This window comes from Ovis aries, chromosome 2 (assembly GCF_016772045.2).
Source record: "Ovis aries strain OAR_USU_Benz2616 breed Rambouillet chromosome 2, ARS-UI_Ramb_v3.0, whole genome shotgun sequence".
Taxonomy (NCBI): Eukaryota; Metazoa; Chordata; class Mammalia; order Artiodactyla; family Bovidae; genus Ovis; species Ovis aries.
In genome coordinates, this window is record NC_056055.1 from 33,669,634 (window position 1) to 33,697,468 (window position 27,835).

Sequence of the window (27,835 nt, forward strand, 5' to 3'; positions counted from 1 at the left end):
AGATGAAAAACGAGAACATGGAGCATTATTCTGTGATTCTACATGAGCAATGATTTTTTGCACAAGAGATCAAAAAAATAAATCACAAACTATAAGCACATTTCCTCCTCAAATAAGAGGAAAATATAGTTTTATTGAATTGAGGGTGCTTGAGATTATTTAGTCATTAGAAAACTGTGACAAATTCATCTTCCTAGATGTGGGCCTCAGGGTCCATGTGTGTGCTGCCTGCCCCAGCCCTCTACCTAACCCCAGCAGTTTGGACCATAGCAGACACTTGACCAGAAAGAAACCAACCCCTAGACCTGGCTGAGTCAATTAGATTTGTTTGTTTGTTTGTTTTTCCTAGAATTGGAGAGAAATAGAAATAGAAGATGACAAGGCCTTCAGCTGAAAGATCAGGCAAATTCAGGGCCAGGTTGGTACTATAGAACACAAAAATGAGCTGAAATCATGAAGGAGCAGAGGACAGCCCACGTTAAAAAAAAAAAAAAAAGAAGAAGAAGAAGCTCATAGCTAATACCATCCTTAATGATGAAAGATGGAAACACTTCCCCCTGATATCAGGAATGACAAAGATGTCTGTTCTTGCCACTTTTATTCAGTATTGTAATGGAGGTTCTAGCCAGGACAATTAGGCAAGGAAAAGAAATAAGAGACATTCAGATTGGGGAAAAAAAGAGAAAAAACTATCCTTATTCGCAGAAGACAAGATCTTATATATGGAAAATCCCAAGGAATCCTCAAACACCATTAAAATTAATAGACAAGTTTAACAAGGTAGCAAGATACAAGAATGATATACAAAAATCAATTGCATACCATACACTAAGATGAACAATCTGGAAATGAAATTCCACTTACAACAGCATCAAAAAGAATAAAATACTCAGTAATAAATTTAATAAAAAACTGCAAGACATATACTGAACGCCATAAAATATTTATTGAAAGGAAACAAAGAAGACCAAAATAAAAAAAGATCGTCCATGTTTATAAATTGGAAGGCAATATTATTAAGAAAATAATATTCCCAAATTGATACAGAACTTCAACACCATCCTTAACAAAATCCTAGCTGCCTTCTTTGCAGAAATTGAAAGCTAATTCTAAAATTTATATGCTATTGCAAGGGCCCCACAATAGCCTAAACAATCTTAAAAATAACAAAGTTGGAGAAAGTGCACTCCCCAATTTCAAAATTTACTAAAAACAAGAGTAAAAAAGACAGGGTAATACTGGCATAAGAATATATAAATGAATGAACTGAATAGAATTGCAGTTCAGATTCATATTATGTTCAATGAATTTTCTACAAGAGTGCCAAGACAATTCAGTGGGGAAATCATTTCAACAAATGATGCTGAGACATCTGGATATCCATATGGAAAAAGAATGAAGTTGGGACTCTACCTCACATCATATACAAAAACTAACTCAAAATGGATCATGGAATTACATATAAGAACTAAAATCATACAAAGAAAATGTATGAGTAAATCTGAATGACCTTGGTTCACATAGTGGTTTCTCAGATATGATACCAAAAGCTCAAATGAAAAATAAACCACAAAAACCAGATAAATTGGACTTCAGAAAAACTTTTTGTACTTCAAAGGTTATCATTAAGGTCAAATTTTTTAAATGACCTGTAATCTATAGGATGAAGGAAAGTATTTGCAAAGCCTGTATCTATCTGATAAAAGATGTGTCTCTAGCACATATATAAAGAAATTTTACAACGGCTGGGAAAGATTGATGGCAGGAGGAGAAGGGGGTGACAGAGGATGAGATGGCTGGATGGCATCACTGACTCAATGGACATGAGTTTGAGCAAACTCCAAGAGATAGTGAAGGACAGAAAAGCCTGGTGTGTTACAGTCCATGGGGTCACAAAGAGTCAGGCATGACTTACTGACTGAACAACAACAAAATAAAAAGTCAAATAACTCAATTGAAAAAATAAACAAAGAATATGAATAGATAGTTCTCCAAAGAATATACCCAATTGGCCAATACTAGTCACTAGGTTAATGCAAATAAAAACAAACCACAATGAGGTTAAAATATAAAGACAGACAATGAGAAGTGCTTACAAGAATATGGAGAAATAGAAACCCTCCAACACTATTGACAGGAACATAACATGGTGCAGCCACTTTAGAAAACAATTTAGAAGTTCCTCAAAAAGTTAAACATCAAGTTATCATATGGCCCAACAATTCCACTCCTAGGTTTATACCGAAAGAAATTGAAACATATGTTGACTTAAAAACTTGTACACAAATGTTCATAGAAGCATTATTCATAATAACCAACAGGTGGCGGGGGGAAGGCCCATCAGTTGGTGAATGGATAAATAAATTGTGGAATATCCATACAAAGGAATATTCTCCAGCCACAAAAGGGACAAAGTACAGATGTTACAACATGGATGAACTTTGAAAACATGCTGAGTGAAAGAAACCAATCATATTAGTAAAAAGTGACACAGAATATGATCTCATTTATATTAAGTATCCAGAATAGGCAAATCCATAGAGACATTCAGAAAGTATGGCAATTCATGGTTTCCAGGGGCTGAGGGGAAGAAGGGAATAAGAGGTGAATGCTAATGAGTATGGGTTTATTTTCGGATTAATGAAACGTTCTGAAATTAGTAGTTACAGTTGTGAAAGTCTGAAATATACTAAAGAAACAAATTGTAGTAGTAGTGTAGTTGCTCAGTTGTGTCTGACTCTTTGCAACCCCATGGAATGGAGCCCACCAGGCTCCTCTGTCCATGGGATTCTCCTGGCAAGAATACTGGAGTGGGTTGCCATTCCCTTCTCCAGGGTATCTTCTCCACTCAGGGACTGAATCTGGGTCTCCCACATTGCAGGGAGATTCTTTACCCACCTGAGCCAGCAGGGAAGCCTAACAAATAGCATCCTTTGAAAGTGAAAGTCACTAAGTCATGTCCGACTGTTTGCAACCCCAAGGACTATACAGTCCATGGAATTCTCCAGGCCAGAATACTGGAGTGGGTAGCCTTTCCCTTCTTCAGGGGATCTTTCCAACCCAGGGATCAAACCCAGGTCTCCTGCATTGCAGGTGGATCTTTACCAGCTGAGCCACAAGGGAAGAGACTTTCACTTCATATATGTATTGGTTTGGACCTCCCTTGTGGCTATAGTCCATGGGGACACCAACAATCGGACATGACTGAGCATCCTTTAAAAGGATGAATTTTATGGTATGTGAATTAAACCGGCTATAAAACTCAGGAGGAGATGCAGCAGAGCTGGGTAAAAGAGAAGTGGAAGAGTATGTGTGAATGGACTTCTCTCCTGTGTGGTTAGAGCTCCTGGGGGTCTGGGAGAATGTATGGTGAATCCTTTCCAGTTATACCCTTGTCTCTGAGCTAGCTCAAATGGTCATCTGTCTCTTGTTCCCCAGCAATTGCTGACAAACACAGACATTGTTTCTGCCTTGATTCTAGCCAACCACCTGCAATCACATTGCTCCCCACCCCTAGGGGCTTTGGGGCTCAGGTTTTGGCCTGGTGAGGAAGCAGCCAAGTGTGTACATCATTCCAAACATGGACTGAACTTGTGAATATGGGAAACATTCGTGTAGGAGAGACATGATCGAGTCCAAAAGGATAGGATCATTCTTTATAACAATAAAGGACATTGTTATCTTTCTAAAGATTACAGTTTTCAGAAAGATAAATGCTCACTTGAAGGCTTTCCCATTTCTATTGGGTAAAAGCCAAATTGATGCTACAGATTCCCAGTCAGGTCCTAACATTAGTTATTTAGATGAATGTTTGTCTGATTTTCTGCTATGCATCAGGGCTCACTTGAATATGAATTTTGTTCATATCCATATTCAAGGAATATGATTATGAAACCTCTATTCGAAGATACACTGTGTGACTCAGGACAAGATTCTTTTAAAAATAATTTTAAACGTTTGGCTTGCAGAAGTAACCATCACCATCTGTAAAACAAATCTGAGAAAATTCCCCAGTGAGATCTTTTTATCGAGCTCGTTTAGTTTAGTGTGTCTTTTGTGTTTGGGAGAAAAGTGGTTTTATGCTGAAGAAATCATTCAGCTCATTATGCCTTGATTGTGGGAGACAATGCCTAGTTTTGCAGGACTGATCCTACTTAAGTATATGCAGTTTAATAACTATCAGAATATACAGCAGCAAGGAAAAAACCCATACCTCCATTTCCTTTTCTTCTTTTTAAAAAAATTTTTTGCCCATGCCACATGGCTTGCAGGATCTTAGTTTGACAACCAGGGACTAACCCAGACATTCAGTAGTAAAAGCTCTGTGTTTAAACCACTGGACCACCAGGGAAGTCCCTATTTCTTTTCAATTATTCAAAATCTCACTAATATGAGCATGTGTCTCCATAGAGGCTATTTATGAATTCCCAGTAGGGATTATTATTCCCACATGTAATACACAGGTTGGTTCTTTTCTGCCCACCTGTGTGTCTTTGGATGGCCCCTGTGCCTTCCACAGCAGCCCCAAACCTTGTTTGTTGTCGCTGTTTAGTCCTAAGTCATGTCCGACGTTTTTGTGACCCCATGGACTGTAACCTGCCAGGCTCCTCTGTCCATGGGATTTCGCAGGCAAGAATACTGAGGTGACTTGTCTTTTTCTTCTCCATGGGATCGTTCCAATTCAGGGGTCAAACCCACGGCTACTGTATTCGCAGGTGAATTCTTTACCAGTGAGCTACCTGGGAAGGACAACTTTGTTCACCTACTTTCAAAATTCAGGTGTCACCTGTTCTTACAATTTCCTCCTCCCACGCTGAGTCGACACCTCTGAAATTCTTAAAACCTGTCTTTTGGTACTCATCACGCTGTATTGTAAATCATGAGAATGTGAGCTCCTTGAAGGCAAAAAGCATCCCTTTTTCTTCTCTGTGACCCCCAACAAAAAACATTTCCTAACACAGTGAAGGTATTCCATTCATGACTGTTTAATGAATGGATGAATGCATGATTTAGCTTAAAGATTTTTCTGTCTGTCACTCCCCAAAAGGTTTATTATAGACTGTCCAGATGCAGGGAAGGAAAACTTTTCCTTTACTCTTCTAGGTTCTTTTGACTGGCCTATTAGCTAAATTGACATAGGACATATTAATAGGAGAAAAACCAACTTGATGACATAGATTCGGGAGTTCCACGAGAATATTAGGCCCAAGGACAAGTTGGGGCTTATATGCCATCTTGAGCTAGAGGATGGGACAGGGGTCTGGGGCTTCAAAGGGAAAGAGGGTCATTCACAGAACAAAAAGTAGAGCTGACGTTTGGTAATTAGATGTTCTCTCTGCATACAGACAGGTTTTTCAGATGACAATTATCTCTGGTAAGGGTACTTCCTCTTGAGTTAAGAAGGAGGCTCCCTATCTAAATGTGTAATAGGGAAGAACAAATCTGACGCCATATTGGATCTCTTTCTTTTACTTTAACCTTTGTGTTCTATTGCTTTTGCTACAAGTTAATCACTAAAGGGATGCTGCTACAGCTTAATGTATACATAATGGCCCGTCTGTGTGAACCCGGCTCTCATGCCTGAGCTTAAGCTATAATACCTGTTTAGCTTATACGAAATATCCTGACCAGGCCCACCTGAGAATGGCTGCAGGCATGAAAAAATTAACACATCCCCTCTGAAGTCTGCCCAGAATCAGGAACTATTTGCAACAACTTATTGCCTTTTTTACTTTACCTCCTTGAGTTTGGGTGAACTCTGGGAGTTGGTGATGGACAGGGAGGCCTGGCGTGCTGCGATTCATGGGGTCACGAACAGTTGGACATGACTGAGTGACTGAACTGAGCTGAACTGAACCCCTTCTTTGCTCTATAAAAGAAATTCGCATGCAAACCTGGGCAAGATGGTTCTTTGGGACATTAGTCCACCATCTTCTCTGTCTGCAGGCTTTCTGAGTAAAGTCACTATTCCTTGTCCTAACATCTAATTTCCTGATTGATTGACCTCTCCTATAGGGAGCAATATGAACTTGGCCTCGGTAACTTTTAAGTCATTAAGAGAGAGGTAAAAGTGTTTCTTGAGTTCTCTAGGTCAAGATTGCCTTCAGCCCAAAATAATCCACATGCCAATTCAGTGCCATATTTAGGGATAATGTATTCTGCTCCCCCTCTTAGATGATCCATTTTTGCTAGTTGTTGTGTGCCCTCTGTGTACAGTGAAATCAGATCATATGATCTCCATAATGAAGAATAGTGATTCCCAAAGAACAATGCATGTTCTGAAGTTGATCCATCACAGATCATTTGTTCATCATCTGCAAAATGGGAAAAATAAGGACATGAGTTCTCATGGAGGAAAAATGACAGTTTTTTTCTGAGATAAATATCATCCTGAGATAAATAATCACCTCTGGTATTAAAATATTTTTCTTTAATGAACTGGTAAAGTAAACAGAAGGTGAGACCCACGCATACACACACAATATAGGTGAGCTATACACATAATATCAGTTCAGTTCAGTTGCACAGTCATGTCCAACTCTTTGCAACCCTATGGATTGTAGCACGCCCAGCCTCCCTGTCCATCACCACCAACTCCTGGAGTTTACCCAAACTCAACCATCAAGTCTGTGTTGCCATCCAACTATCTCAGCCTCTGTTGTCCCCTTCTCCTCCAACCTTCAATCTTGCCCAGCATCAGGATCTTTTCAAATGAGTCAGCTCTTCATATCAGGTGGCCAAAGTATTGGAGTTTCACCTTCAACATCAGTCCCTCCAATGAACATTCAGGACTGATCTTTAGGATGGACTGGTTGGATCTCTTAGTAGTCCAAGAGACTCTAAAGAGTCTTCTCCAATGCCACAGTTCAAAAGCATCAATTCTTCGGTGCTCATTTTCTTTATAGTCCAACTCTCACATCCATACATGGCCACTGGAAAAATCATAACCTTGACTAGATGGACCTTTGTTGGCAAAGTAATGTCTCTGCTTTTTAATATGCTATCTAGGTTGGTCATAACTTTCTTGCCAAAGAGTAAGGGTCTTTTAATTTCATAGTTGCAATCACCATCTGCAGTGATTTTGGAGCCCCCAAAAATAAAGTCAGCCACTGTTTCCACTGTTTCCCCATCTATTTGCCATGAAGTGATAGGACCAGATGCCATGATCTTAGTTTTCTGAATGTTGAGCTGTAAGCCAACTTTTTCACTCTCCTCTTTCACTTTCATCAAGAGGCTCTTTAGTCCTTCTTTAGTTTCTACCATAAGGGTGCTGTCATCTGCATAACTGAGGTTATTGATATTTCTCCTGGCAATCTTGATTCTAGCTTGTGCTTTTTCCAGCCCAGCATTTCTCATGATGTACTCTGCATATAAGTTAAATAATCAGGGTGATAATATACAGCCTTGACGTACTCCTTTTCCTATTTGGAACCAGTCTATTGTTCCATGTCCAGTTCTAACTGCTGCTTCCTGACCTGCATATAGGTTTCTCAAGAGGCAGGTCAGGTGGTCTGGTATTCCCAACTCTTTCAGAATTTTCCACAGTTTATTGTGATCCACACAGTCAAAGGCTTTGGTATAGTCAATAAAGCAGAAATAGATGTTTTTCTGGAACTCTCTTGCTTTTTCCATGATCCAGTGGATGTTGGCAATTTGATCTCTGATTCTCCTGCCTTTTCTAAAACCAGCTTGAACATCTGGAAGTCCACAGTTCACATATTGTTGAAGACTGGCTTGGAGAATTTTAAACATTACTTTACTAGCATGTGAGATGACTGCAATTGTGTGGTAGTTTGAGCATTCTTTGACGTTGCCTTTATAGGTAATGGAATGAAAACTGACCTTTTCCAGCCCTGTGGCCACTGCTGAGTTTTCCAAATTTGCTGGCATATTGAGTGCAGCACTCTCACAGCATCATCTTTCAGGATTTGAAACATCTCAACTGGAATTCCATCACCTCCACTAGCTTTGTTCGTAGTGATGTTTCCTAAGGCCCACTTGACTTCACATTCCAGGATGTCTGGTTCTAGGTGAGTGATCACACCATCATGATTATCTAGGTCATGAAGATCTTTTTTGTGCGGTTCTTGTGTATTCTTTTTTGCATTTCTTTTCCATGGGGATGGTCTTGATCTCTGTCTCCTGTACAATGTCACAAACCTCCACCCATAGTTCATCAGGCACTCTATCAATCAGATCTAGTCCCTTAAATTTCTTTGTCACCTCTGTACCTGAATGGTCTAGTGGTTTCCCCTACTTTCTTCAATTTAAGTCTGAATTTGGCAATAAGGGTTCATGATCTGAGCCATAGTCAGCTCCCAGTCTTGTTCTGGTTGACTGTATAGGACTTCTCCATCTTTCGCTGCAAAGAATATAATCAATCTGTTTTTGGTGTTGGGCATCTGGTGAAGTCCATGTGTAGAGTCTTCTCTTGTGTTGTTGGAGCACAATGCAGGACATTTATATATATACATATATATATATATATACACACATATATAACATATTTATACATCATATGAATATGTATTATTTAACTTATATGCAAGAGTACATCATGCAAGATGCTGGGCTGGATGAATCACAAGCTGGAATCCAGATTGCCAGGACAAATATCAAGAACCTCAGATATGCAGATGATAGCACTCTAATGTCAGAAAACAAAGAGGAACTAAAGAGCCTCTTGATGGGGGCAAAAGAGAAGAGTGAAAAACTGAACATTCAAAACACTAAGATCATGGCATCCATTCCCATCACTTCATGGCAAATAGATGGGGAAAAAGTGGAAGCAATAACAGATTTTCCTTTCTTGGGCTCCAAAATCATTGCGGACAGTGACTACAACCGAAATTAAAAGACTCTTGCTCCTTGGGAAAAAAAGCTATAACAAACCTAGACAGCATATCAAAAAGCAGAGACACCAATTTGCCAACAAAGTCTGTATAGCCAAAGCTATGATTTGTCCAGTAGTCATATATGGATCTGAGTTGAACCATAAAGAAGGCTGAGTGCTGAAGAATTGATGTTTTTGAATTGTGGTACTGGAGAAGACTCTTGAGAGTCCCTTGGAGAGCAAGGAGATCAAATCAGTCAATCTTAAAGGAAATCAACCCTGAATATTCATTGGAAGGACTGATGCTGAACCTGAAGCTCCAACATTTTGGTCACCTAAGGTAAATCTGACTCGTTGGAAAAGACCCTAAGGCTGGGAAAGACTGAAAGCAGGAGAAGAAGGGGATGACAGGATTAGATGGTTAGTTGGCTTCACCAATTCAATGGACATGAGTTTGAGCAAACTCTAGGAGATACTGAAGGACAGGGAAGCCTGGCATGCTGCAGTTCATAGGTCACAATTAGTTGGAAATGACTTAGCAATTAAACAGCAACAACAAAAAATATATGAATATCTTGTATTGTTCAGACCAGCTTGGCTCTTTGTGCCAAGAAAGATCCCAAGTTCAATGTCTCAAGGAGAGAGGTGTATTCCTCTCTTACACAATTGTCCCACAGTGAGTGAACCTGGTTAGTGGGACAGCTTTTCTCGTGTAGTCATTTAGAAACCCAGTATCCTTCTGTCTCATTATCTTGCCCCCCTCAGGTGGGATTTCCTTGTCTATGTGGCCAAACCTGGGTCATGGACACATCAAGAGAGAGAATTACAGGCAGGCAGACTGACTTTGGGGTTGGGAGAGAGGAATGAATTGGTAGAGCATGGAGGATTTTTAGGGCAGTGAAACTACTCTGAATGATATGACAGTGGATACATGTCACTATGCATTTGTCAAAACTCAAGGACTATAGAACACCAGAAATGAACTCCAAAGTCACCAGTGAACTTTAGTTGATAATACTGTATCATTTCTGGCACAGCAATTACAACAAATGTACCACATGAACACAAGACATTAATGATAAGGAACTGGGAATGGGGAGGTTTATAGGAACTCTCTGTAGTTAACACTCCATTTTCCTGTAAACTTAAAACTGTTACCAAAAAACAATCTATTAAGACCAGAATAAAACAACTCATTAAGTTTCTTTTGGAGACTGTAAAAAAATATCTATTGGCTTGTACAGGAAAAAAAAGCCATGACTTTTATGCTATCAAAATCCATGGCTCCTAAGTTTCCCAGTTAAGGACAGTAACATAAACTCTACAATATTTGTTCACTATCTCTGTGGCCATTTTCCAGATTGAATACAGGTAGTGATGACTTCAGGATTCCCAGATGGCTCAGTGGTAAAAAATCCGCTTGCCAGTGCAGGAGACGCAAGAGATGCCAGTTTGATCCCTGGGTCAGGAAGATCCCCTGAAGGGTAACCCAGTCCAGTATTTTTGCCTGGAAAATCCCACAGACAGAGGAGCATGGCAGGCTACAGTCCAGGGAGTCAGGCACAACCAAGCACACACACACAGTGGCAACTTTGTTGTTTTATTCTACATTTATGAGATTTTAAAATATTTAGTATTTTTATTTTATTCTGCTTAAAATCATTGTGACTTTGTTTGCCTCAAATAGCCCTACCATCATTGTCTTTTTTTTTTTTTTCTAAGCTAAGATCTCATTGTGGTGATCTCTAATTTTTTTCTCAGTCACCCAAAAAGCATTTTTAACTTTTTATCCAGTTATGGTTTACAGATATCTATAATATTAGAAATATGAGATTTTAAAATTTTTATTACATCAATAAACATTATAACAATAATGTGAATCAAAAACAGGAGAAAAACCCTCAAAACTTTTAAGAAAACTTTCTGCTCATTTTCATTTTTCCATGTTACTTTATATATGCAGTCTAATAATTGGATAGGGCTTCCCTAGTGGCTCAGGGGTAAAGAATCCTCTTACCAGTGCAGGAACCATGGGTTCAGTCCCTGGGTCTGGAAGATTCCCTTGGAGAAAGAAATGGCAACCCACTCCAGTATTCTTGCCAGGGAAATTCCATGGACAGAGGAGCCAGGTGGGCTGCAGTATATGGGGTCACAAAGAGTTGGACATGACTTAGCGACTAAACAACAACAACAGTCTTTGGACAAACACAACAATATCGTGTTTTCTTTACAATAAGGCATATGTAGTTTTCATATTTTTATATAGTTTTGACAATTAAAATTTTAAAGGAAATATTTCAAGTTAAAAACAACATGAATAATTATTATTAGACATGGTTTGTTTTCAATTTTTTATATTGTAAAGTGTATAGAAAAGTGTTCATGCAAATACCTTTTCATTTTTTAAAAAAGTGCTACTTTAGGACTTCCCTGGTGATCCAGTGGTTAAGAATCTGCCTGCCAGTGCAGGGGACATACTTTCAATCCCTAGTCCGGGAAGATCCCACATGTTGCAGAGCAACCAAGTCTGTGCGCCAGGACTGCTGAGCCCAGGACCTAGAGTTTCTGCCACACCATGAGAGAAACTGCCACTATGAAAAGCCTGCACACCACATTGAAAGGTAGCCCCTGCTTGCCAATACTAGAGAAGCCCTGATACAGCAATGAAGACCCAGTGTAGCCAAAAATAAACACATAAATAAAAAAATTTAAAAAGATGTTACTTTATAATAAATTTTCAAGAAAAGGGTCACTGATTTTTTTACATTTTTTTTGATACTACAGGCCAGAAATTCATTTATACACAGAACAGTGAGTTACCTTGAGGCAGAGTTTTTTTTTTAATACAATTTGGACTTTGTGTACTTCATTAGATAAAATCAGAGAATGCATCACATCCTACTGAGATGTATCAATGATTCAAGTGTAAAACCTAAAACCCCAAAAGGGATAAAAATAAACATTAAGGATATGTTTATAATCTTGGAGAGAAGATCTTTTTAAGACTTCAGCAAGTAAATAAAACACTTGATAGGTGTGAGTAAGTGAAAATTAAAACCTTTTGCAGAGCTGAGGAAAAAAAATGCAAGTCGAGAAAATATATTTGCAACATATATGACAGTCTAATTTCCTAATTTCCTTAATATAAAGAGTGTTCATAAATCATTAAACAAGAACAAACAGTCCCATAGGAAAATGGGCAAAGGACCAAAGGTCTAAATAAAAGTGATCAAAAAACATATACAAAGATACTCAAATTTTTCATTACAAAAAAAAAGGAAAATTAATTCATGAGATTATTTATATTTATCTGATTGACAGAAATATTTCATCATGCTCACTCAAGACTCTTGTGTAAAATGGCACCAATTTTTAGAATGCATATCCTCTGACAAATATCATACTTGAATTTCCCAGAAAGCAGAGCCCCAAGGCAAAGGTTTCAGTTCAGTTCAGTCACTCAGTCGTGTCCGACTCTTTGCGACCCCATGAATCGCAGCACGCCAGGCCTCCCTGTCCATCACCAACTCCCAGAGTTCACTCAGACTCACGTCCACCGAGTCAGTGATGCCATCCAGCCATCTCATCCTCTGTCATCCCCTTCTCCTCCTGCCTCCAATCCCTCCCAGCATCAGAGTCTTTTCCAGTGAGTCAACTCTTCCCATGAGGTGGCCAAAGTATTGGAGTTTCAGCTTTAACATCATTCCTTCCAAAGAAATCCCAAGGCTGATCTCCTTCAGAATGGACTGGTTGGATCTCCTTGCAGTCCAAGGGACTCTCAAGGGTCTTCTCCAACACCACAGTTCAAAAGCATCAATTCTTCAGCGCTAAGCCTTCTTCACAGTCCAACTCTCACATCCATACATGACCACAGGAAAAACCATAGCCTTGACTAGATGGACCTTAGTTGGCAAAGTAATGTCTCTGCTTTTGAATATACTATCTAGGTTGGTCATAACTTTTCTTCCAAGGAGTAAGCGTCTTTTAATTTCATGGCTGCAATCACCTCCTGCAGTGATTTTGGAGCCCAAAAGAATAAAGTCTGACAGTATTTCCACTGTTTCCCCATCTATTTCCCAGATGGGAAGTGATGGGACCAGAGGCCATGATCTTCATTTTCTGAATGTTGAGCTTTAAGCCAACTTTTTCACTCTCCTCTTTCACTTTCATCAAGAGGCTTTTGAGTTCCTCTTCACTTTCTGCTATAAGGGTGGTGTCATCTGCATATCTGAGGTTATTGATATTTCTCCCGGCAATCTTGATTCCAGCTTGTGTTTCTTCTAGTCCAGAGTTTCTCATGATGTACTCTGCATAGAAGTTAAATAAGCAGGGTGACAATATGCAGCCTTGACGTACTCCTTTTCCTATTTGGAACCAGTCTGTTGTTCCTCAACTTCATCACATCCCCTCCTACTCACCTCCACCAACACACAGCCATCCACTCACTCCTTCCCTCATCAAAAAGGCTTTCCCCATTCTTGCCAGGTGAGCCCGGCTTCACATGGTATTCCTTCCAAATCCTCTCAATGGCTAAAGTGATCTGAGTCAACCAAGTCTTGGTTCTTGCTATTTCAAGAGATGGTTTTTGAAATTCAGAAAGACCTGTTATCTCTCTGAGCCTTTCAACAATCATGGATTCAATGCTCAGGAAGCCAGAAGGAAACCCAAGACTTGAGGGTCAGAGAAGAACAAAGAGTTTATATCTTCAAATCTGTTCAGCTCCTGGGGCCATTGGTCAATCTTAGCATCACTAAAAGTGGAATACTACTGTGTTTTTGTTGGGATGGAATTATGATGTCACAGCATCAACTATGAACTATTCATACCTTAAACATGAACCTGAACCCAATCACTTTTTAAATACAGCTTTCAGTGCTGAGGAAATACAAGGGTGGAATAAAAGTTGACACCCTGAAAAAACAGATAAGTCGTAGAAAATTCTGTGGGACAAAAGCTTGTATTAAAAAAGGGTGGGGGTGAGTTAGTTGCTACAGATTCAGAAATATAACCACCAAATGTTACATGTGGACCTTGTTTGGATCCTAACTCAATCGAACATAAAAATACATTTTTAATGTAATCCCTGATTTTTTATGCAATTAACAAAATTTAAATATAGAGTGGACATTACCTGATATCAAGGAATTATCACTTATTTTGTTAGAAGTGCTTTTTAATAGAAAAATGCTTTAAAATTTTAAGATGCATATTGAAGTGTATTAGGGGCAAAATAACTTGATATTCTGGATTTATTTTAAAGTAGTTTTATTTTTAAAATTCAGTCTAAAGATACCAACCTAAAAAATATCTATATAATATACAAAGTGCAAAATGTAAGTTGAAGATAAAAATATATAACATACTTATATTTCATCAATATAAAGTTTTCTGATTAGATGATATAGAAATAAACATATAAATGACACTATACATGTGAGTAAAATTTAGGAATAAAGCACACAGAATTTAAAGAACAGTTACCTTGAGGGCAAAGTATTGCTTGGAAAGAAAGAAGACTTTGAAGTATAACATTTTAAAATTGTTTAAAGCTTTGCTGTAGTGGATTAATATTTACTTTTTGTTTTTTGTTTTAATTCTCTGTCAAACTAAAAATTAAAAACCTTAAAACCACAAACTTAAAATTTAAACCTATTCTAGTTACATACATAGAAAATTGAGAGAATATCTGAAACAAGAGTTCATGTGATTTCCCTTGAAAACTGGCATTTGGAGGAGTGTGCAAGACAGCTAGAAATCTCATTCCACAGACTCCAGTACTGACTGAACCTTTTATAACAAGCATAAGGTATATTCACCATTGGAAGAAAAAGGAATAAAAATTAATGCGCAAACTCAAAGCCTGGGAAAAAAAAACCAACTAAACCAAACATCTCTTTATATGCACCCTAACAGCTTCTTAAGAATGCATATTTTGTCAAATTTTTTCTCTTAAGAAACACCAAAATGTGACCAACTGGTTAAAAACAAACACCAATGTGATTGTGAACTGCTTTGGGTTTAAAATCCTGGATTTGAATCCCAGAGCTCTCACTACGACTAAATGACGTTGGCCAAATTATGACACCTCTCTTTCGCACTTCCCCGATGGCTCAGTGTGTAAAGAAGTCACCTGCAGGGCAAGAGACGCAGGAGACACGGGTTCAATCCCTGTGTCAGGGAGATCCCCTGAGCATGTTAACTATGAAAGGGATTAAATAACAGGAAAAGCCTGAACCCAAACCCTTGCTCAGCCATTTATCATCTGTGTGTCCTTGGCTGAGTGACTCAGTTTCCCTGCGCTTCGTTTCCTCCTTTGCAAAATGAAAGTTACAACCTCCTAGTTTTGTGGTGAGGGTTAGAGGAATTGACACAAATAAAAAATCAGTAATTCCAATCTATATAAAACCCTCAACAAGTAGGGTTATTATTACCTCCCACACAGAAACTACAGAATCTTAAATGAGATTCTGTACACTGAGTGCTTTGCACAATACCTTGGTAGCTGTTCTTATACTCATCAATCCAGGAATAAGTATATTTTTTATTGTGGTAAACACATACATAAAGTGTACCCTCCTAACCATTTTAAAGTGTTCAGTTCAGTAGTGTTCAGTGCATATTCACGTTGTTGTAAAACAGATCTCCAAAACTTTCTCATTTTCTGTAACTGAAATCTTGTACCAAGTAAACAGCAACTCCTCTTTCCCCTTCCCCGAGCCAGATATTCACCATTGTACTTTGTTTCTTTGAATATGACTTCTTTAGATTCAAAAAAGTGGAACTGTACAGTATTCGTCTTTTCTTTTTTTTTTCCCAAAAATATATTTATTTTTAAAAACAAAAATCAGACAAGTTTTATCGAGTCAAATTTTCCAGAGACAAACCAGAGTTTGAATTTCAGAGTGAAAGTTAAGCATCCATAATCTCATGCAGAAGTATTTCTCTGCAGGAGGTAAAATATTCTGCCCGACTTCGAGCACTCCATTCTCTAAATCTTGTTTGTGTTTCTACCATCATTGTACTCCATTCCAGGGCTCTGGCACACAAGAAAATCCACCTCTAAAACTCAAAATTTCCAAATTGAGATGAACGATTGTTGGGCTTTGGTTGGGGTTTATAACCAATTCGATCATTAATCATTTGTTCCCGGCTCTTGGGATCACCGCTGAGTCCAATGGCACCTTCTCCATCACTGCCTCCTACAATGTCCACATCTTCCTTTTGTTTCTTACGTGTCTCCAGGTCCTTTCGAATGCTCTCAAACTCCTCAATATCATTAAGTTTCAGCTCCAGGCGGGTTGGTTTTCGTCGCAGCATAATGAAATCAACACTAAAGGGCAGATCCAGTAAACTCTTAGCAGTTCACAGGGTTATCCTCAAGGTCTAAATAGGTCTTCAATGGACGGGTTATTCATTCAACCAACAGTTCCTGTGCTCCAGCTACTGAGTTAAAAGGCATAGTCACAGTCTCTTTTCAGGCCTGTTCAGTCCCTTTCCGGAACCTCGGCGCCCACCCCGAATCATCGGCTAAGCCAACTGGACTACACTTCCCACACTGCCTCTGAGTTTCTCTCTTCGCAGAACCTTGGCCTCCGTGTGCTTCTCTCTGAGGCTCTACAGATCACATCTCTCAACTCGACCAGACTCCCTCCTACTACCAGTCTTTTCATGATTGGCTTATTTCACCTAGCATCATGTCCTAAAAGCTCATCTATCTTATAGCATGTGCCAAGATTTCTTCCTTTTTGAGGCTGATTAATACTTCATTGCAGGTACATACATACTGCACTTTGTCCATCTATTCATCCATGGATGAACCCTTGGTTTGCTTCTATGTCTTGGCTGTTGTGAATAGAGCTGCTCTGAATATGAGTGCACCCTGCTTCCAATTCCTTTGGCTATATACCCAGGAGTGGGATTGCTGGATCATATGGCAGTGCTATTTTTAGTTTTGTGCTGAAACTCCTACTGTTTTCTGTAACAGCTATACCATTTTATATTCCCATCAACAGTGTGCAAGTGTTGCAATTTTATCACCTCCCATTAACACCTGTTATTTTGTTTCATTTTGTTTTAATAGTAACTATTCTACTATCGGGTATTAGGTGACATGTCAGTGTGGTTTTGATTTGCGTGTCTCTGATGTTTGATGATGTTGAGCATATTTTCATGCATTTTTTGGCTGTTTGTATTTCTTCTTTGGAGATATGTCTGTATTGAGGTTAGTCGCTCAGCCGTGTCTGACTCTTTGCACCAGGCTTCCCTGTCCTTCACTATCTCCCTGAGACTGCTCAAACTCATGTCCATTGAGTCAGTGATGCCATACAATCATTTCATCCTCTGTCGCCCCCTTCTCCTGTTGCCCTCAATCTTGCCCAGTATCAGGGTCTTTTCAATGAGTCAGCTCTTCACATCAGGTGGTCAAAGTACTGGAGCTTCAGCTTCAGCATCAGTCCTTCCAATGAATATTCAGGGTTGATTTCCTTTAGGATTGACTGTTTTGATCTCCTTGCAGTCCAAGGGACTCCCAAGAGTCTTCTGCAGCACCACAGTTTAAAAAATTCTTCAGCACTCAGCATTCTTTATGATCCAGCTCGCACATCCTCTCACATGTACAGATCTCACATATACATCAACAGTATATGACTATTAGAAAAACCATAGCTTTGACTATATGGGCCTTTGTTGGCAAAATGATGTCTCTGATTTTAATACACTGTCTGGGTTTGTCATAGCTTTTCTTCCAAGGAGCAAGCGTCTTTTAATCTCATGGCTGCAGTCAGCATCTGCAGTGATTTTGGAGCCCAAGAAAATAAAGTCTGTCACTGTTTCCATTGCTTCCCCACTTTTTGCCATGAAGTGATGGGACCAGATGCCATGATCTTAGTTTTTGGAATGTTGAGTTTCAAGCCAGTTTTTTCACTTTCCTTTTTCATCTTCATCTTTAGTTCTTTTTCACTTTTGGGTGGTGTCATCTGCATATCTAAGGTCATTGATATTTTTCCCGGCAATCGTAATTTCAGCTTGAGGATCATCCAGCCCGGCATTTCACATGCGGTATTCTGCATAGAGTTAAACAAGCAGGGTGACAATATACAGCCTTGACATACTCCTTTCCCATTTTTTAACCAGTCTGTTGTTCCATATACAGTTCTGTTGCTTCTTGACCTGCATACACATTTCTCAGGAGGCAGGTAAGTTGGTCTGGTGTTCCCATCTCTTACAGAATTTTCTAGTTTGTTATGACCCATGCAGAGGCTTTAGTGTAGTCAGTGAAGAAGTAGAAGCTTTTCTGGAATATTCTTTCTTTTTCTATGACCCAATGGGTGTTGGCAATTTGATCTCTGGTTCCTCTGCCTTTTCTAAATCCAGCTTGAACATCTGGAATTTCTCAGTTCATGTACTGTTGAAACCGAGCTTGAAGGATTTTGAGTATTATCTTGCTAACATGTGAAATGAGTGCAATTGTATGGTAATTTGAACATTCTTTGTCATTGCCCTTCTCTGAGATTGGAATGAAAACTGAACTTTTCCAGTCCTGTGGCCACTGCTGAGTTTTCCAAATTTGCTGGCATATTAAATGCAGCACTTTAACAACATCATCTTGTAGGATTTGAAATAGGTCAACTGGAATTCCATCACCTCCTCTAGCTTTGCTCATAGTGATGCTTCCTAAGACCCACTTGACTTCACACTTCAGGATGTCCAGCTCTAAGTGAGTGAACACACCATCGTGGTTATCTGGGTCATGAAGATCTGTTTTGTACAGTTCTTCTGTGTATTCTTGCCACCTCTTTTTAATATCTTCTGCTTCTGTTAGGTCCATATCATTTCTGTCCTTTATTGTGCCCATCTTTGCATGAAATGTTCCCTTGGTAACTCTAATTTTCTTGAAGAGATCTCTAGTCTTTCCCATTCTGTTGTTTTCCTCTGTTTCTTTGCATTGTTCACTTAACAACGCTTTCTTATCTCTCCTTGCTATTCTTTGGAACTTTGCATTCAGATGGATATATTTTTCCTTTTCTTCTTTGCCATTTCACTTCTCTGCTTTTCTCAGCTATTTGTAAGGCCTCCTCAGACAATCATTTTGCCTTTTTGCATTTCTTTTTCTTGAAGATGCTTTTGATCACCACCTTCTATGCAATGTTACAAACCTCTGTCTGTAGTTCTTCAGGCACTCTATCAGATCTAATATCTTGAATTTACATGTCACGTCCACTGTATAATCATAAATTTGATTTAGGTCATACCTGAATGGCTTAGTGGTTTTTCCTACTTTCTTCAATTTAAGTCTGAATTTTGCAATAAGGAGCTCATGGTGTAAGCCACAGTCATATCCTGGTCTTATTTTTGCTGTCTGTATAGAGTTTATCCATTTTCACCTGCAAGGGGATATAATCAATCTGATTTTGGTATTGACCATCTGCTAATGTCTAGTCAAGGCTATGGTTTTTCCAGTAGTCATGTATGGATGTGAGAGTTGGACTGTGAAGAAAGCTGAGCGCTGAAGAATTGATGCTTTTGAACTGTGGTGTTGGAGAAGACTCTTGAGAGTCCCTTGGACTGCAAGGAGATCCAACCAGTCCATTCTGAAGGAGATCAGCCCTGGGATTTCTTTGGAAGGAATGATGCTAAAGCTGAAACTCCAGTACTTTGGCCACCTCATGCGAAGAGTTGACTCATTGGAAAATGACTCATCCTCTGATGCTGGGAGGGATTGGGGGCAGGAGGAGAAGGGGATGACAGAGGATGAGATGGCTGGATGGCATCACTGACTTGATGGACGTTGAGTCTGAGTGAACTCTGGGAGTTGATGATGGACAGGGAGGCCTGGTGTGCTGTGATTCATGGGGTCACAAGGAGTTGGACACAACTGAGTAACTGAACTGACCTGAACTTAATGTTCAGTGTAGAGTTATCTCTTGTGTTTTTGGAAGAGGGTGTTTGCTATGACAAGTGCATTAACTTGGCAAAACTCTGTTAGTTTTTTCTCTGCTTCATTTTGTACTCCAAGACCAAACTTGCCTGTTACTTCAGGTATCTTTTGACTTCCTTCATTGAGGGTTAGAGCTTCATGAAGTTGGAGGGGGACTCAACTCAGCCCGCAGCACTATGTAAGTGCATACATGTTCCATAAAATTGCTGTGGATTGTCAGCCTTGCCATGAACTTCACACTAGGGCAATCTTCAAATGCCTGCCTCACTCTAAGCATCCTCGTCTTCATCATTACCATGAAGAAGTTGTAGTTTTATTTCCCGGGAGTTTCTCTTGGGTCCCCTTGATGGAGCTTTAGCAAGACAAATGTCTAGTATATCAAGGAAACAGAATCTTGTGGATTTTAACAGTAACCAAGAAGAGGTGGATCCGCTAGGTCTAAACAAATTCTTTAGTAGCCTGAACCCTCAGCTAGAGCAAAATCTTCTACAGCAAAACTGCTCTTCTCTATGTGTAAGGGGCTGAATGTTGAACATCATGAAAAATTCAACAAGTTCAAGTACTATTCACAAATGCTAATAATTTGATTTACATTCACGATGCATTAGTGGTTTATAAGACACTGTCAATAAATTGTTGTGACTTCCATTTACATTTGTGAATTTATAAATATTGTAGATATTGTGATGACTATTGAAAAGAATATTGCCAAATCTCACTGATTACTAATGTTGAAATATGTCAGTGTTGTTTGAAGGGCAAAAAAAGGTCCATACTTAATAATTCTCAAAGCTCTTATCTCTAAGTGGACACGTGTCTAGAGGTATCAAGTAAAAACAAGACTCCAAATATGAAGGAAATGGTCTGTGTTTTTGTGACAGCTACTTAATGAAGTAATAAAATAAACAAAGGTAAGAGCTAAACAACATATAAAGTTTACCACCAAGAAAATAAGTCACAAACTGAACTCAGCTCTTTGCTCCAGGCTAGATCTCAGCTGATAAAGAATCCTCCTGCAAGGCAGGAGACCCCAGTTCAATTCCTGGGTCAGGAAGATCCCCTGGAGAAGGGATAGGCTACCCATTTGAGTACTTCTGGGCTTCCTTGGTGGCTCAGTTGGTAAAGAATCAGCCTGCAAAGCTGGAGACCTGGGTTCGCTCCCTGGGTGGGAAGATCCTTTGGAAGAGAAGATGCCAATCCACTCCAGTATTCTTGCCTGGAGAATTCTCATGGACAGAGGAGCCTGGCAGGCTACTGTCTATGGGGTTGCAAAGAGTTGGACAGAACTGAGCAACTAAACACAGCACAGATCTTATAGAACCACACAGTATCAGTTTCAAACTCATTTTAAAAGAGACTTATAAAACCACCTTGCCTCACTCATAGGTTCCTTAGCTTCCAGGGTCCCAACTCCAGTGGGAAGCTGACCCACGTTGTGTCTGTTTCAATTAAAAGCCACAGGCATGATGGTAGCCAGGCCAGGAGACCCACAGGCCACTCAGATATCTCAACAGAGTCAAGTTAACATTGGTTGTCATGTAAAGAGCCAGTTTTCTTTATGAATGAGCAGCTGTTCCATCACTCTGCCCAAAGGGGCACTGCCAGTGTTTGGGGGCCCAGGTGGCTCCCAACAAAGGCACTCACTCCCCGAGAAGGGGCTCAGGGGGAGAAGTGACCCAGTCTTCTGTGTCAGGTCAATTGAGCTCTGCTATAGAAAATGCTTCACACAAGCCTGTTTTCTCTCCTCCCCACCCCCAGCACAATCATGACTAGATTGTTAAAAAGACCGTGAGTAACTACAGCTGGCTTTCTGCCCTGCTGGTGGCTGCCCATAATGATTTTTCCACAACTTTCAGAGAAAACTCGAGAAGACAAACACCCCATGTTAATAAATCCCCAAACAGAGGGGGTGTTAGCACAGACCTCAGAGTAGCCTTTCAAGTATGCAGAGTTTGTCCATAAGATACCAACTTCTCCCTAATTGAAAGGATGTTGCTTCTTGCTGAGTACTTGTTGCTCAATTCTGCAGAGCTGATGCTGATTGGATGTCAGCCTTGTGCCATGCTCTGTCTTTGTACCTGCAATTTGCAGGACATTGCCGTGGTGGGGGATACAACAGTGGAGATTGGAGTTCTTGCCCTCAGTATATTCATGATCTCTTGGACCCACAAGTCAACAAGAAAATGTGGCGTAATAGAAAAGTGACACTGAGCTGATACCTGGCCAGTGTCGTCACAAACTCCAGAGCTAAGCAAATGAAGGATGAATCACATAAATGCATGGCTTTGAAGCTGTAAGGTCAGGACTATGTAGCCATTAAAAAGAATGGAACAGAGCCATATGTGCTGACAGGGAACAAGCCCAGAACACACTGGACACCGATAAAAGTGGGGAGCAGGACAGTGTGTTTGCTGCGTTCCCATTTGTACTGAAGGAGTAGGGGATAAGGATGAAGAAGATGCAAATATGATGAGGATAAACACAGAAACATTCCCAAGAAACTGGTAACAGAGTTCCTTTAAGGACAAAAGCTGTATAACTAGGAGTTTGGTTGAGGGTGACTGTGATAGGACATACGTTTCGCTGTATTTGGAGTTTGGTATAGTATGAATGTTTTATCTTTTGCTATCTTTTGAATTTAACTTTAAATAATTTCTAAGATGCTTATGAGTACCATTCTTCATTTAGTCTATAGAGAAGCAAGACTGTGTGTGTGTGTTTATTCAATGCAATTTCAATCCAAATCGCGGCATGCTTTTTTCCTAATTCTAAATTGATTCTAAAATTCAAATGGAGGTGCAATGATCCTGAAAGAGCCAAAACAAGTCTGGTAAAGAAGAAACTAACAATATGTGATTTCAAGAAATATTATAAAGCTATATTGTTTAGAACATTGTGATATTGGCATAATGGTAGACAAAGTGATCAATGGTACGAAATAGAATAAAGCATGTGCGTAAAAGACCCTAGAAGGATATACAAGAAACAAATGACAATTATTATCTTCTTGCATGTTGGGAGCTGGTTGGATGAAGAGCAACATGGGGTACTTTTCACTGTATACATATTTAATGTGTGATTCACGTGAATGATTCAAAAAATAAAATTCAGAAGCATTTATGCCACTTCTTAAAGTACAGTTTATGCTAACTTTCCAGAGCAAATTATCAGGAAATATTGCAAATTTTGCATTTTGGTAAGCAAAAAAAAAAAAAAAAACCACAAACAAATTGTCCATCAGATCAGTTTAAACCAAGGTTTGGATCCTGGGGCTACTGGTTTTTCAAAAGACACTAAGTTATTTCCAAGAATGTTAGAAAAGTTTGTGTCTGAGCAACATATTGTTTCACACCATGCTGTGGTCACATCTGGTCCCAAAGCCAAGAAATTCTTTATCAAGAGAGAAGCTGGGACTTCCCTGGTGGCACATTGGATGGGACCACCTGCCAATGCAGGGGTCACAGGTTCAATCCCTGGTCCAGGAAGATTCCATATATCTCAAAGCAGCTAGGCCCATGTGCCACAAGTATTGAGCTCATGTGCCACAACTACTAGAGCCTGCACCTAGAGCCTATACACCACAATAAGAAAAGCCGCCATAAAAAGAAGCTCACGCACCAAAATTAGAGAAAGCCTGGCCACAGCAACAAAGACACAGTGCAGCCAAAATTTTTTTTAAATTAAAAAGAATAAGAAAGATGCTGAATTTCTGGTTTCCTCTCCATCTGAGATCTCAGTCAACAAGGAGACTTTTTAATTTTCCTTCCTTTTCATTGAAGTAGAGTTGATTTATAATGGTGCTTTCTTTTTTAAGACAGTCGTATTGAGGTATAATTGTCAGACAATACACTGTACACATTTAAAGTGTATAACTGACATTGGTGTTGAGAATTGCAAAACTCTCAACATGAAAGACTCCATCCAATTCCCAACACAAAGGGACATGACCAAACTCTCACGTGGCCCTAGTGGCCTGAGGCTGTGTTCCTGGGTTGACCCAGCCTCTCTAATTTCCTGCTTGGGAAAACTCAGGCTGCCAAACAAATTTACTGTTTGTTCTTGATGAGCCCCTTGACCTCCCTTTTCTTAGAGTATTTACTTTAGAAAACTTGCAATTGTAAGTCTTTCCTCCCATCCCTTGAGAAGTATATGTATCTTCTATAAGCCAGGAATGTCTTTCTCAAAGGGAGCCCTTCCTTTAAAATGTGACCATCAAGAAGGATAAAGCTCTATCCTGCAGTATTTGTGAGAGACTAGGAACCAGCCTCAGTAAGCACCAATATTAGACACAGATGGCCTAATCACATCTCTGTTTTGAAATAGATATTTAAAATATTTGAATGTTCAAATTCTAATTTTTCATTAAGATGCATTATAATTACAAGGAATTTATAAGAATTATCTTCCTATTTTTTTAATTTAAAAAATTTATCAAAAAAAAAATTTTTTTTAATTTTTGGCTATGCTACACAGCTTTAGGCATCTTAGTTCCCCGACCAGGAATCAAACCCATGCCTCCTGCAGTGGAAGAACAGACCACCAGGGAAGTCCTTGTTTTTATTAAGCATCTCCTAGAAGATACATATGCCAGAAAGCAAAGATCATTAGTTTACTTTCTAAAATCTGTGCTTCCACTTTAATAAGGCAGAATTTTATTTTAGGAAGAAACTCATGAAGGAGAAACTTCATTTTTCATTTTCCATTTTGTCTACAAATTATCTGCTTATAACAAACATACCCATAATTATTATTACTATAATTTCTTTAGCTTTTAACATCCTCCTTAATAAACATGTCAGGATTCAAGGCAAACCTTTTTCTTGAATGGCATTACCTCTAATCACATCTGCAAATGTCCTCTAGGACTTTTCCTTAGTTTGCTCCAGTGTTTGTTTTTTAATTTAATTTAATTTTCACCTGAATGTTTAAGAGACCCTCCTGACCCTCCCCACCCACTCTCCAACCCCAAGTGACCAATGATGTGCTTTTGCCCATAAATTAGACTGCATTTTCTAGACTCCCTCCACCATCCCCAGTTTTAATGATTTAGAGTTGATATACATCACTGTATAAATTTAAGGTTGTCGATGAAAATTAAATTAACTATCAAGTTAAGAGGAAGAAACGGAATTTTATTTGAACCAAACTGAGGATTATAACCTGGAAAGTAGAGTCTCAGAAAGCTCTGAGAACTGCTCCTCCTGTTCAACATTAGGTGTTGAGTGCATTTTCCAGACAAAGGATCATACGTCAAAATGACAAACTGAGGATGAAAGGAGGCCCCAGAGGGAGGAGATGTATATGTGCATATTGCTGACTCACTTCATTGTATAGCAGAGACTAATACAACATTGTAAAGCAATTATATTCCAGTAAAAAATGACATTCTGATGTTTTATATTAAGATCACCAAGGATACATAGTCCAGGCAAGCACCTATAAAACAAGCAGCAAGTCACCAGGATCCTCCACAGAGCTGGGAAAGAACACTGTTCTTTAAGGAACTGAAGAAAGTAAAAAGAAAAAATGATCTTTACAGTTGAGCAGGCTCTCCCTGGTTAATGTCAAGTACAGATACACCCTGCACATTAGGGAGGGAGGAGGCGCAAGCACCTGAAGAGAATTTTATACTTAATTTTTATATAATTTTGTCTTGTCTTAAGATCTAGATTTTATTTCATCAAGGTGTACAGTGTAATGGTTTCATTTACATATATTGTGAAATGATTACCACTTTAAGTTTAGTTAACAGCCATCATTCCACATAGATATATTACAATAAAGAGAAACCAAAAAAGAAACAGATTTTTTACTTTAATGAAATGAGAGCTCTTAAGATTTGCTTTCTCAAAAGCTTTTCTATATATCACAGAGCAATGTTAACTATAGTCGTGCTATACATTACATCCTTGGTAATTATTTATCTTGTAACTGAAAGTTTGTACCTTTTGATCACCTTTCTACAATTCCATTCTAAAAATGTCGACTTTTAAAATACATGTGGAGTCATACAATATTTAGTACTCTTTTTGTCTAGTTTTTCTTTACTCAGAAAAATTAAGATTCATCCATCTGGCGTGTATCAATAGTTCATTCCTTTTTATTGCTGAGTATTATTCTACTAGGTAAATATATCATGCTTTCTTATCCATTTAACCACTGATGGAGGTAGTTTCCTGTTTGGGGCTAGTACAAAATAAAGCAGCTGTGGACATTTATGCACAATCTTTGTATGGATAAATACTTCCTTCTAGGGGGTTAAATATCTGGGAGTAGAATAGCTAGATCATATTGTAGATTTCTGTTTAACTTTTTAAAAAGTGGCCAAATTCTTGGTTCTAGTAGTTTTTTGTTTGCTTCTCTTTTCAAATCCCTTCTGATTTTCTGATGGAATGCTCTGGTAGACGCACATGTTTGGGAATAAAGACAGTTTTTCTTGTTCTTTTCTAGTCTGGATGCCATTTATTTATTTTTCTTGTCCAATTGTATACCCCTCGTACAATGTTAAATAAAAGTGGTGAGACGTCCCTGTCCTACTCCTGATCTTAGGGGGAAAAATATTCAATCTTTCACCATTTACTGATACCAGACAGGTTTTCGGCAGATGCCCTGTATTTAACAGAAAAAGTGCCCTTTTACTCTTAATTTGCTTAGAGTTTTATAAGAAATGAACATTGGGGCTTGTCAAATACTTTTCCTCCATCTATGGAGGTGATCACATGATTTATTTTTGCCTTTTTAACTAGTACAGTGAATTATATTAAGAATAACTGACTTTTTGTTTTAAAGAGATTTATTTATGTATTTATTTGGCTGCACTGGGTGCCTGCTGCTGCTCGCGGGCTTTCTCCAGATGCAGCGAGCAGGGGCTACTCTTTGGTTGTGGTGTGTGGATTTCTCAGTGTCATGCCTTCTCTTATTGCAGAGAATGGGCTCTGGAGTTCTCAGGTTTCAGTAGCTGCTGCTCGAGGACTTAGCTGGCCCACTGCATGTGGGATCTTCCTGGATCAGGGATCAAATCCGTGTCTTCAGCATTGGCAGGCAGATTCTCAACCCTCAGCCACCAGGTAAAATCAGTTTTCTTTACCACTAAAAACTGATTTTCAAATGTTAAGAATGACTCTGGATTTCTGGGATAAACCCCACGTGGTCATGTTGTATTATCCTTTTAATATATTGTTGGATTCAACTTGTTAAAATATTAGAATCTTTGTGCCTACATTCATGAAGGATATTGATCTGCAGTTTTATTTTCTTGTATTACCTCTGATGGTGTCAGGATCAGGGTGATGCTGACCTTGTAGAATGAGTTAGAAAGTATTGCTTATTCTTCCTATTCAATTTTTGGGGAAGAGTTTGTATAGTATTGTTATTATTTTTCCTTTAAAGGCTTTTTTAAAATTCACCAGTAAGGCCACTGGGACTTGTATCTTAGTCTGTTCAGGCTTCTATAACAAAATAACATAGATTAGGTGGCTTATAACCAACAGAAATTTCTCTCTCATAGTTCTGGAGTCTGGAAGTCCAAGACTGAGTTGCCCTCACGGTCACGTTCAGGTGAGGGCCCTCTTCCTGGTGCAGAGTGCTGACTTCTCATTTTATCCTCACCTTGTGGAAGAAGCCAGGGAGCTTTCTCAGACTACTTTTATAAGGGCACTAATCCCACTTGTAAGGGCTCCACCTCATGATCTAATCACCCCAAAGGCCCCCATCTCTTAATATCATCACCTCAGGGGCTAGGCTTCAACATACAAGTGTTGGAGGGACACAAACATTCAGACCATAGCAGCCTGAAGTTTTATTTATGAGATGGTTTTTAATTACAAATTTAATTTTTTCAATAAATATAGGGTTACTCTGGCTATGTATGCTCTTCTTCAGTGAGTCAGGGCTATGTCTAGAGTTGATATCCCTTAGGAATTTGTCCATTTCACCCAAGTTGCTGAATTTACTGGCATTATTTATATTATTCCCTTGTTACCCTTTTAACATCTGTAGCTGTCACTCATCTCATTCCTGGCATTAATAATTTGCATCTTTTCTTCCTTACTTGATCAGTCTGTCTA

The 27,835-nt window shown here is 39.0% G+C and overlaps 1 protein-coding gene and 1 long non-coding RNA gene across 2 annotated transcripts; both read right to left on the reverse strand.

Moving 5' to 3' along the window:
* Positions 1-98: 98 nt before the first annotated feature.
* On the reverse strand, positions 99-12,724 carry LOC132659154 (uncharacterized). Its single transcript, XR_009599154.1, has 4 exons — positions 12,385-12,724; positions 11,654-11,765; positions 10,851-10,967; positions 99-6,314 (listed from the first exon to the last, which is right to left on the reverse strand). It is a non-coding gene; the product is annotated as an uncharacterized LOC132659154 (long non-coding RNA).
* Positions 12,725-15,777: 3,053 nt separating this feature from the next.
* LOC101114750 (anaphase-promoting complex subunit CDC26) lies at positions 15,778-16,259 on the reverse strand. Its single transcript, XM_004004098.6, has one exon. It carries the CDS (start codon positions 16,148-16,150, stop codon positions 15,893-15,895), a length of 258 nt encoding a protein of 85 aa, XP_004004147.2. The 5' UTR covers positions 16,151-16,259; the 3' UTR covers positions 15,778-15,892.
* Between the last annotated feature and the right edge of the window lie 11,576 nt (positions 16,260-27,835).

Excerpts from the sequence above, each read along its gene's own strand:
- LOC101114750 (XM_004004098.6), bottom strand. The coding sequence starts at position 16,150 with ATGCTGCGACGAAAACCAACCCGCCTGGAGCTGAAACTTAATGATATT.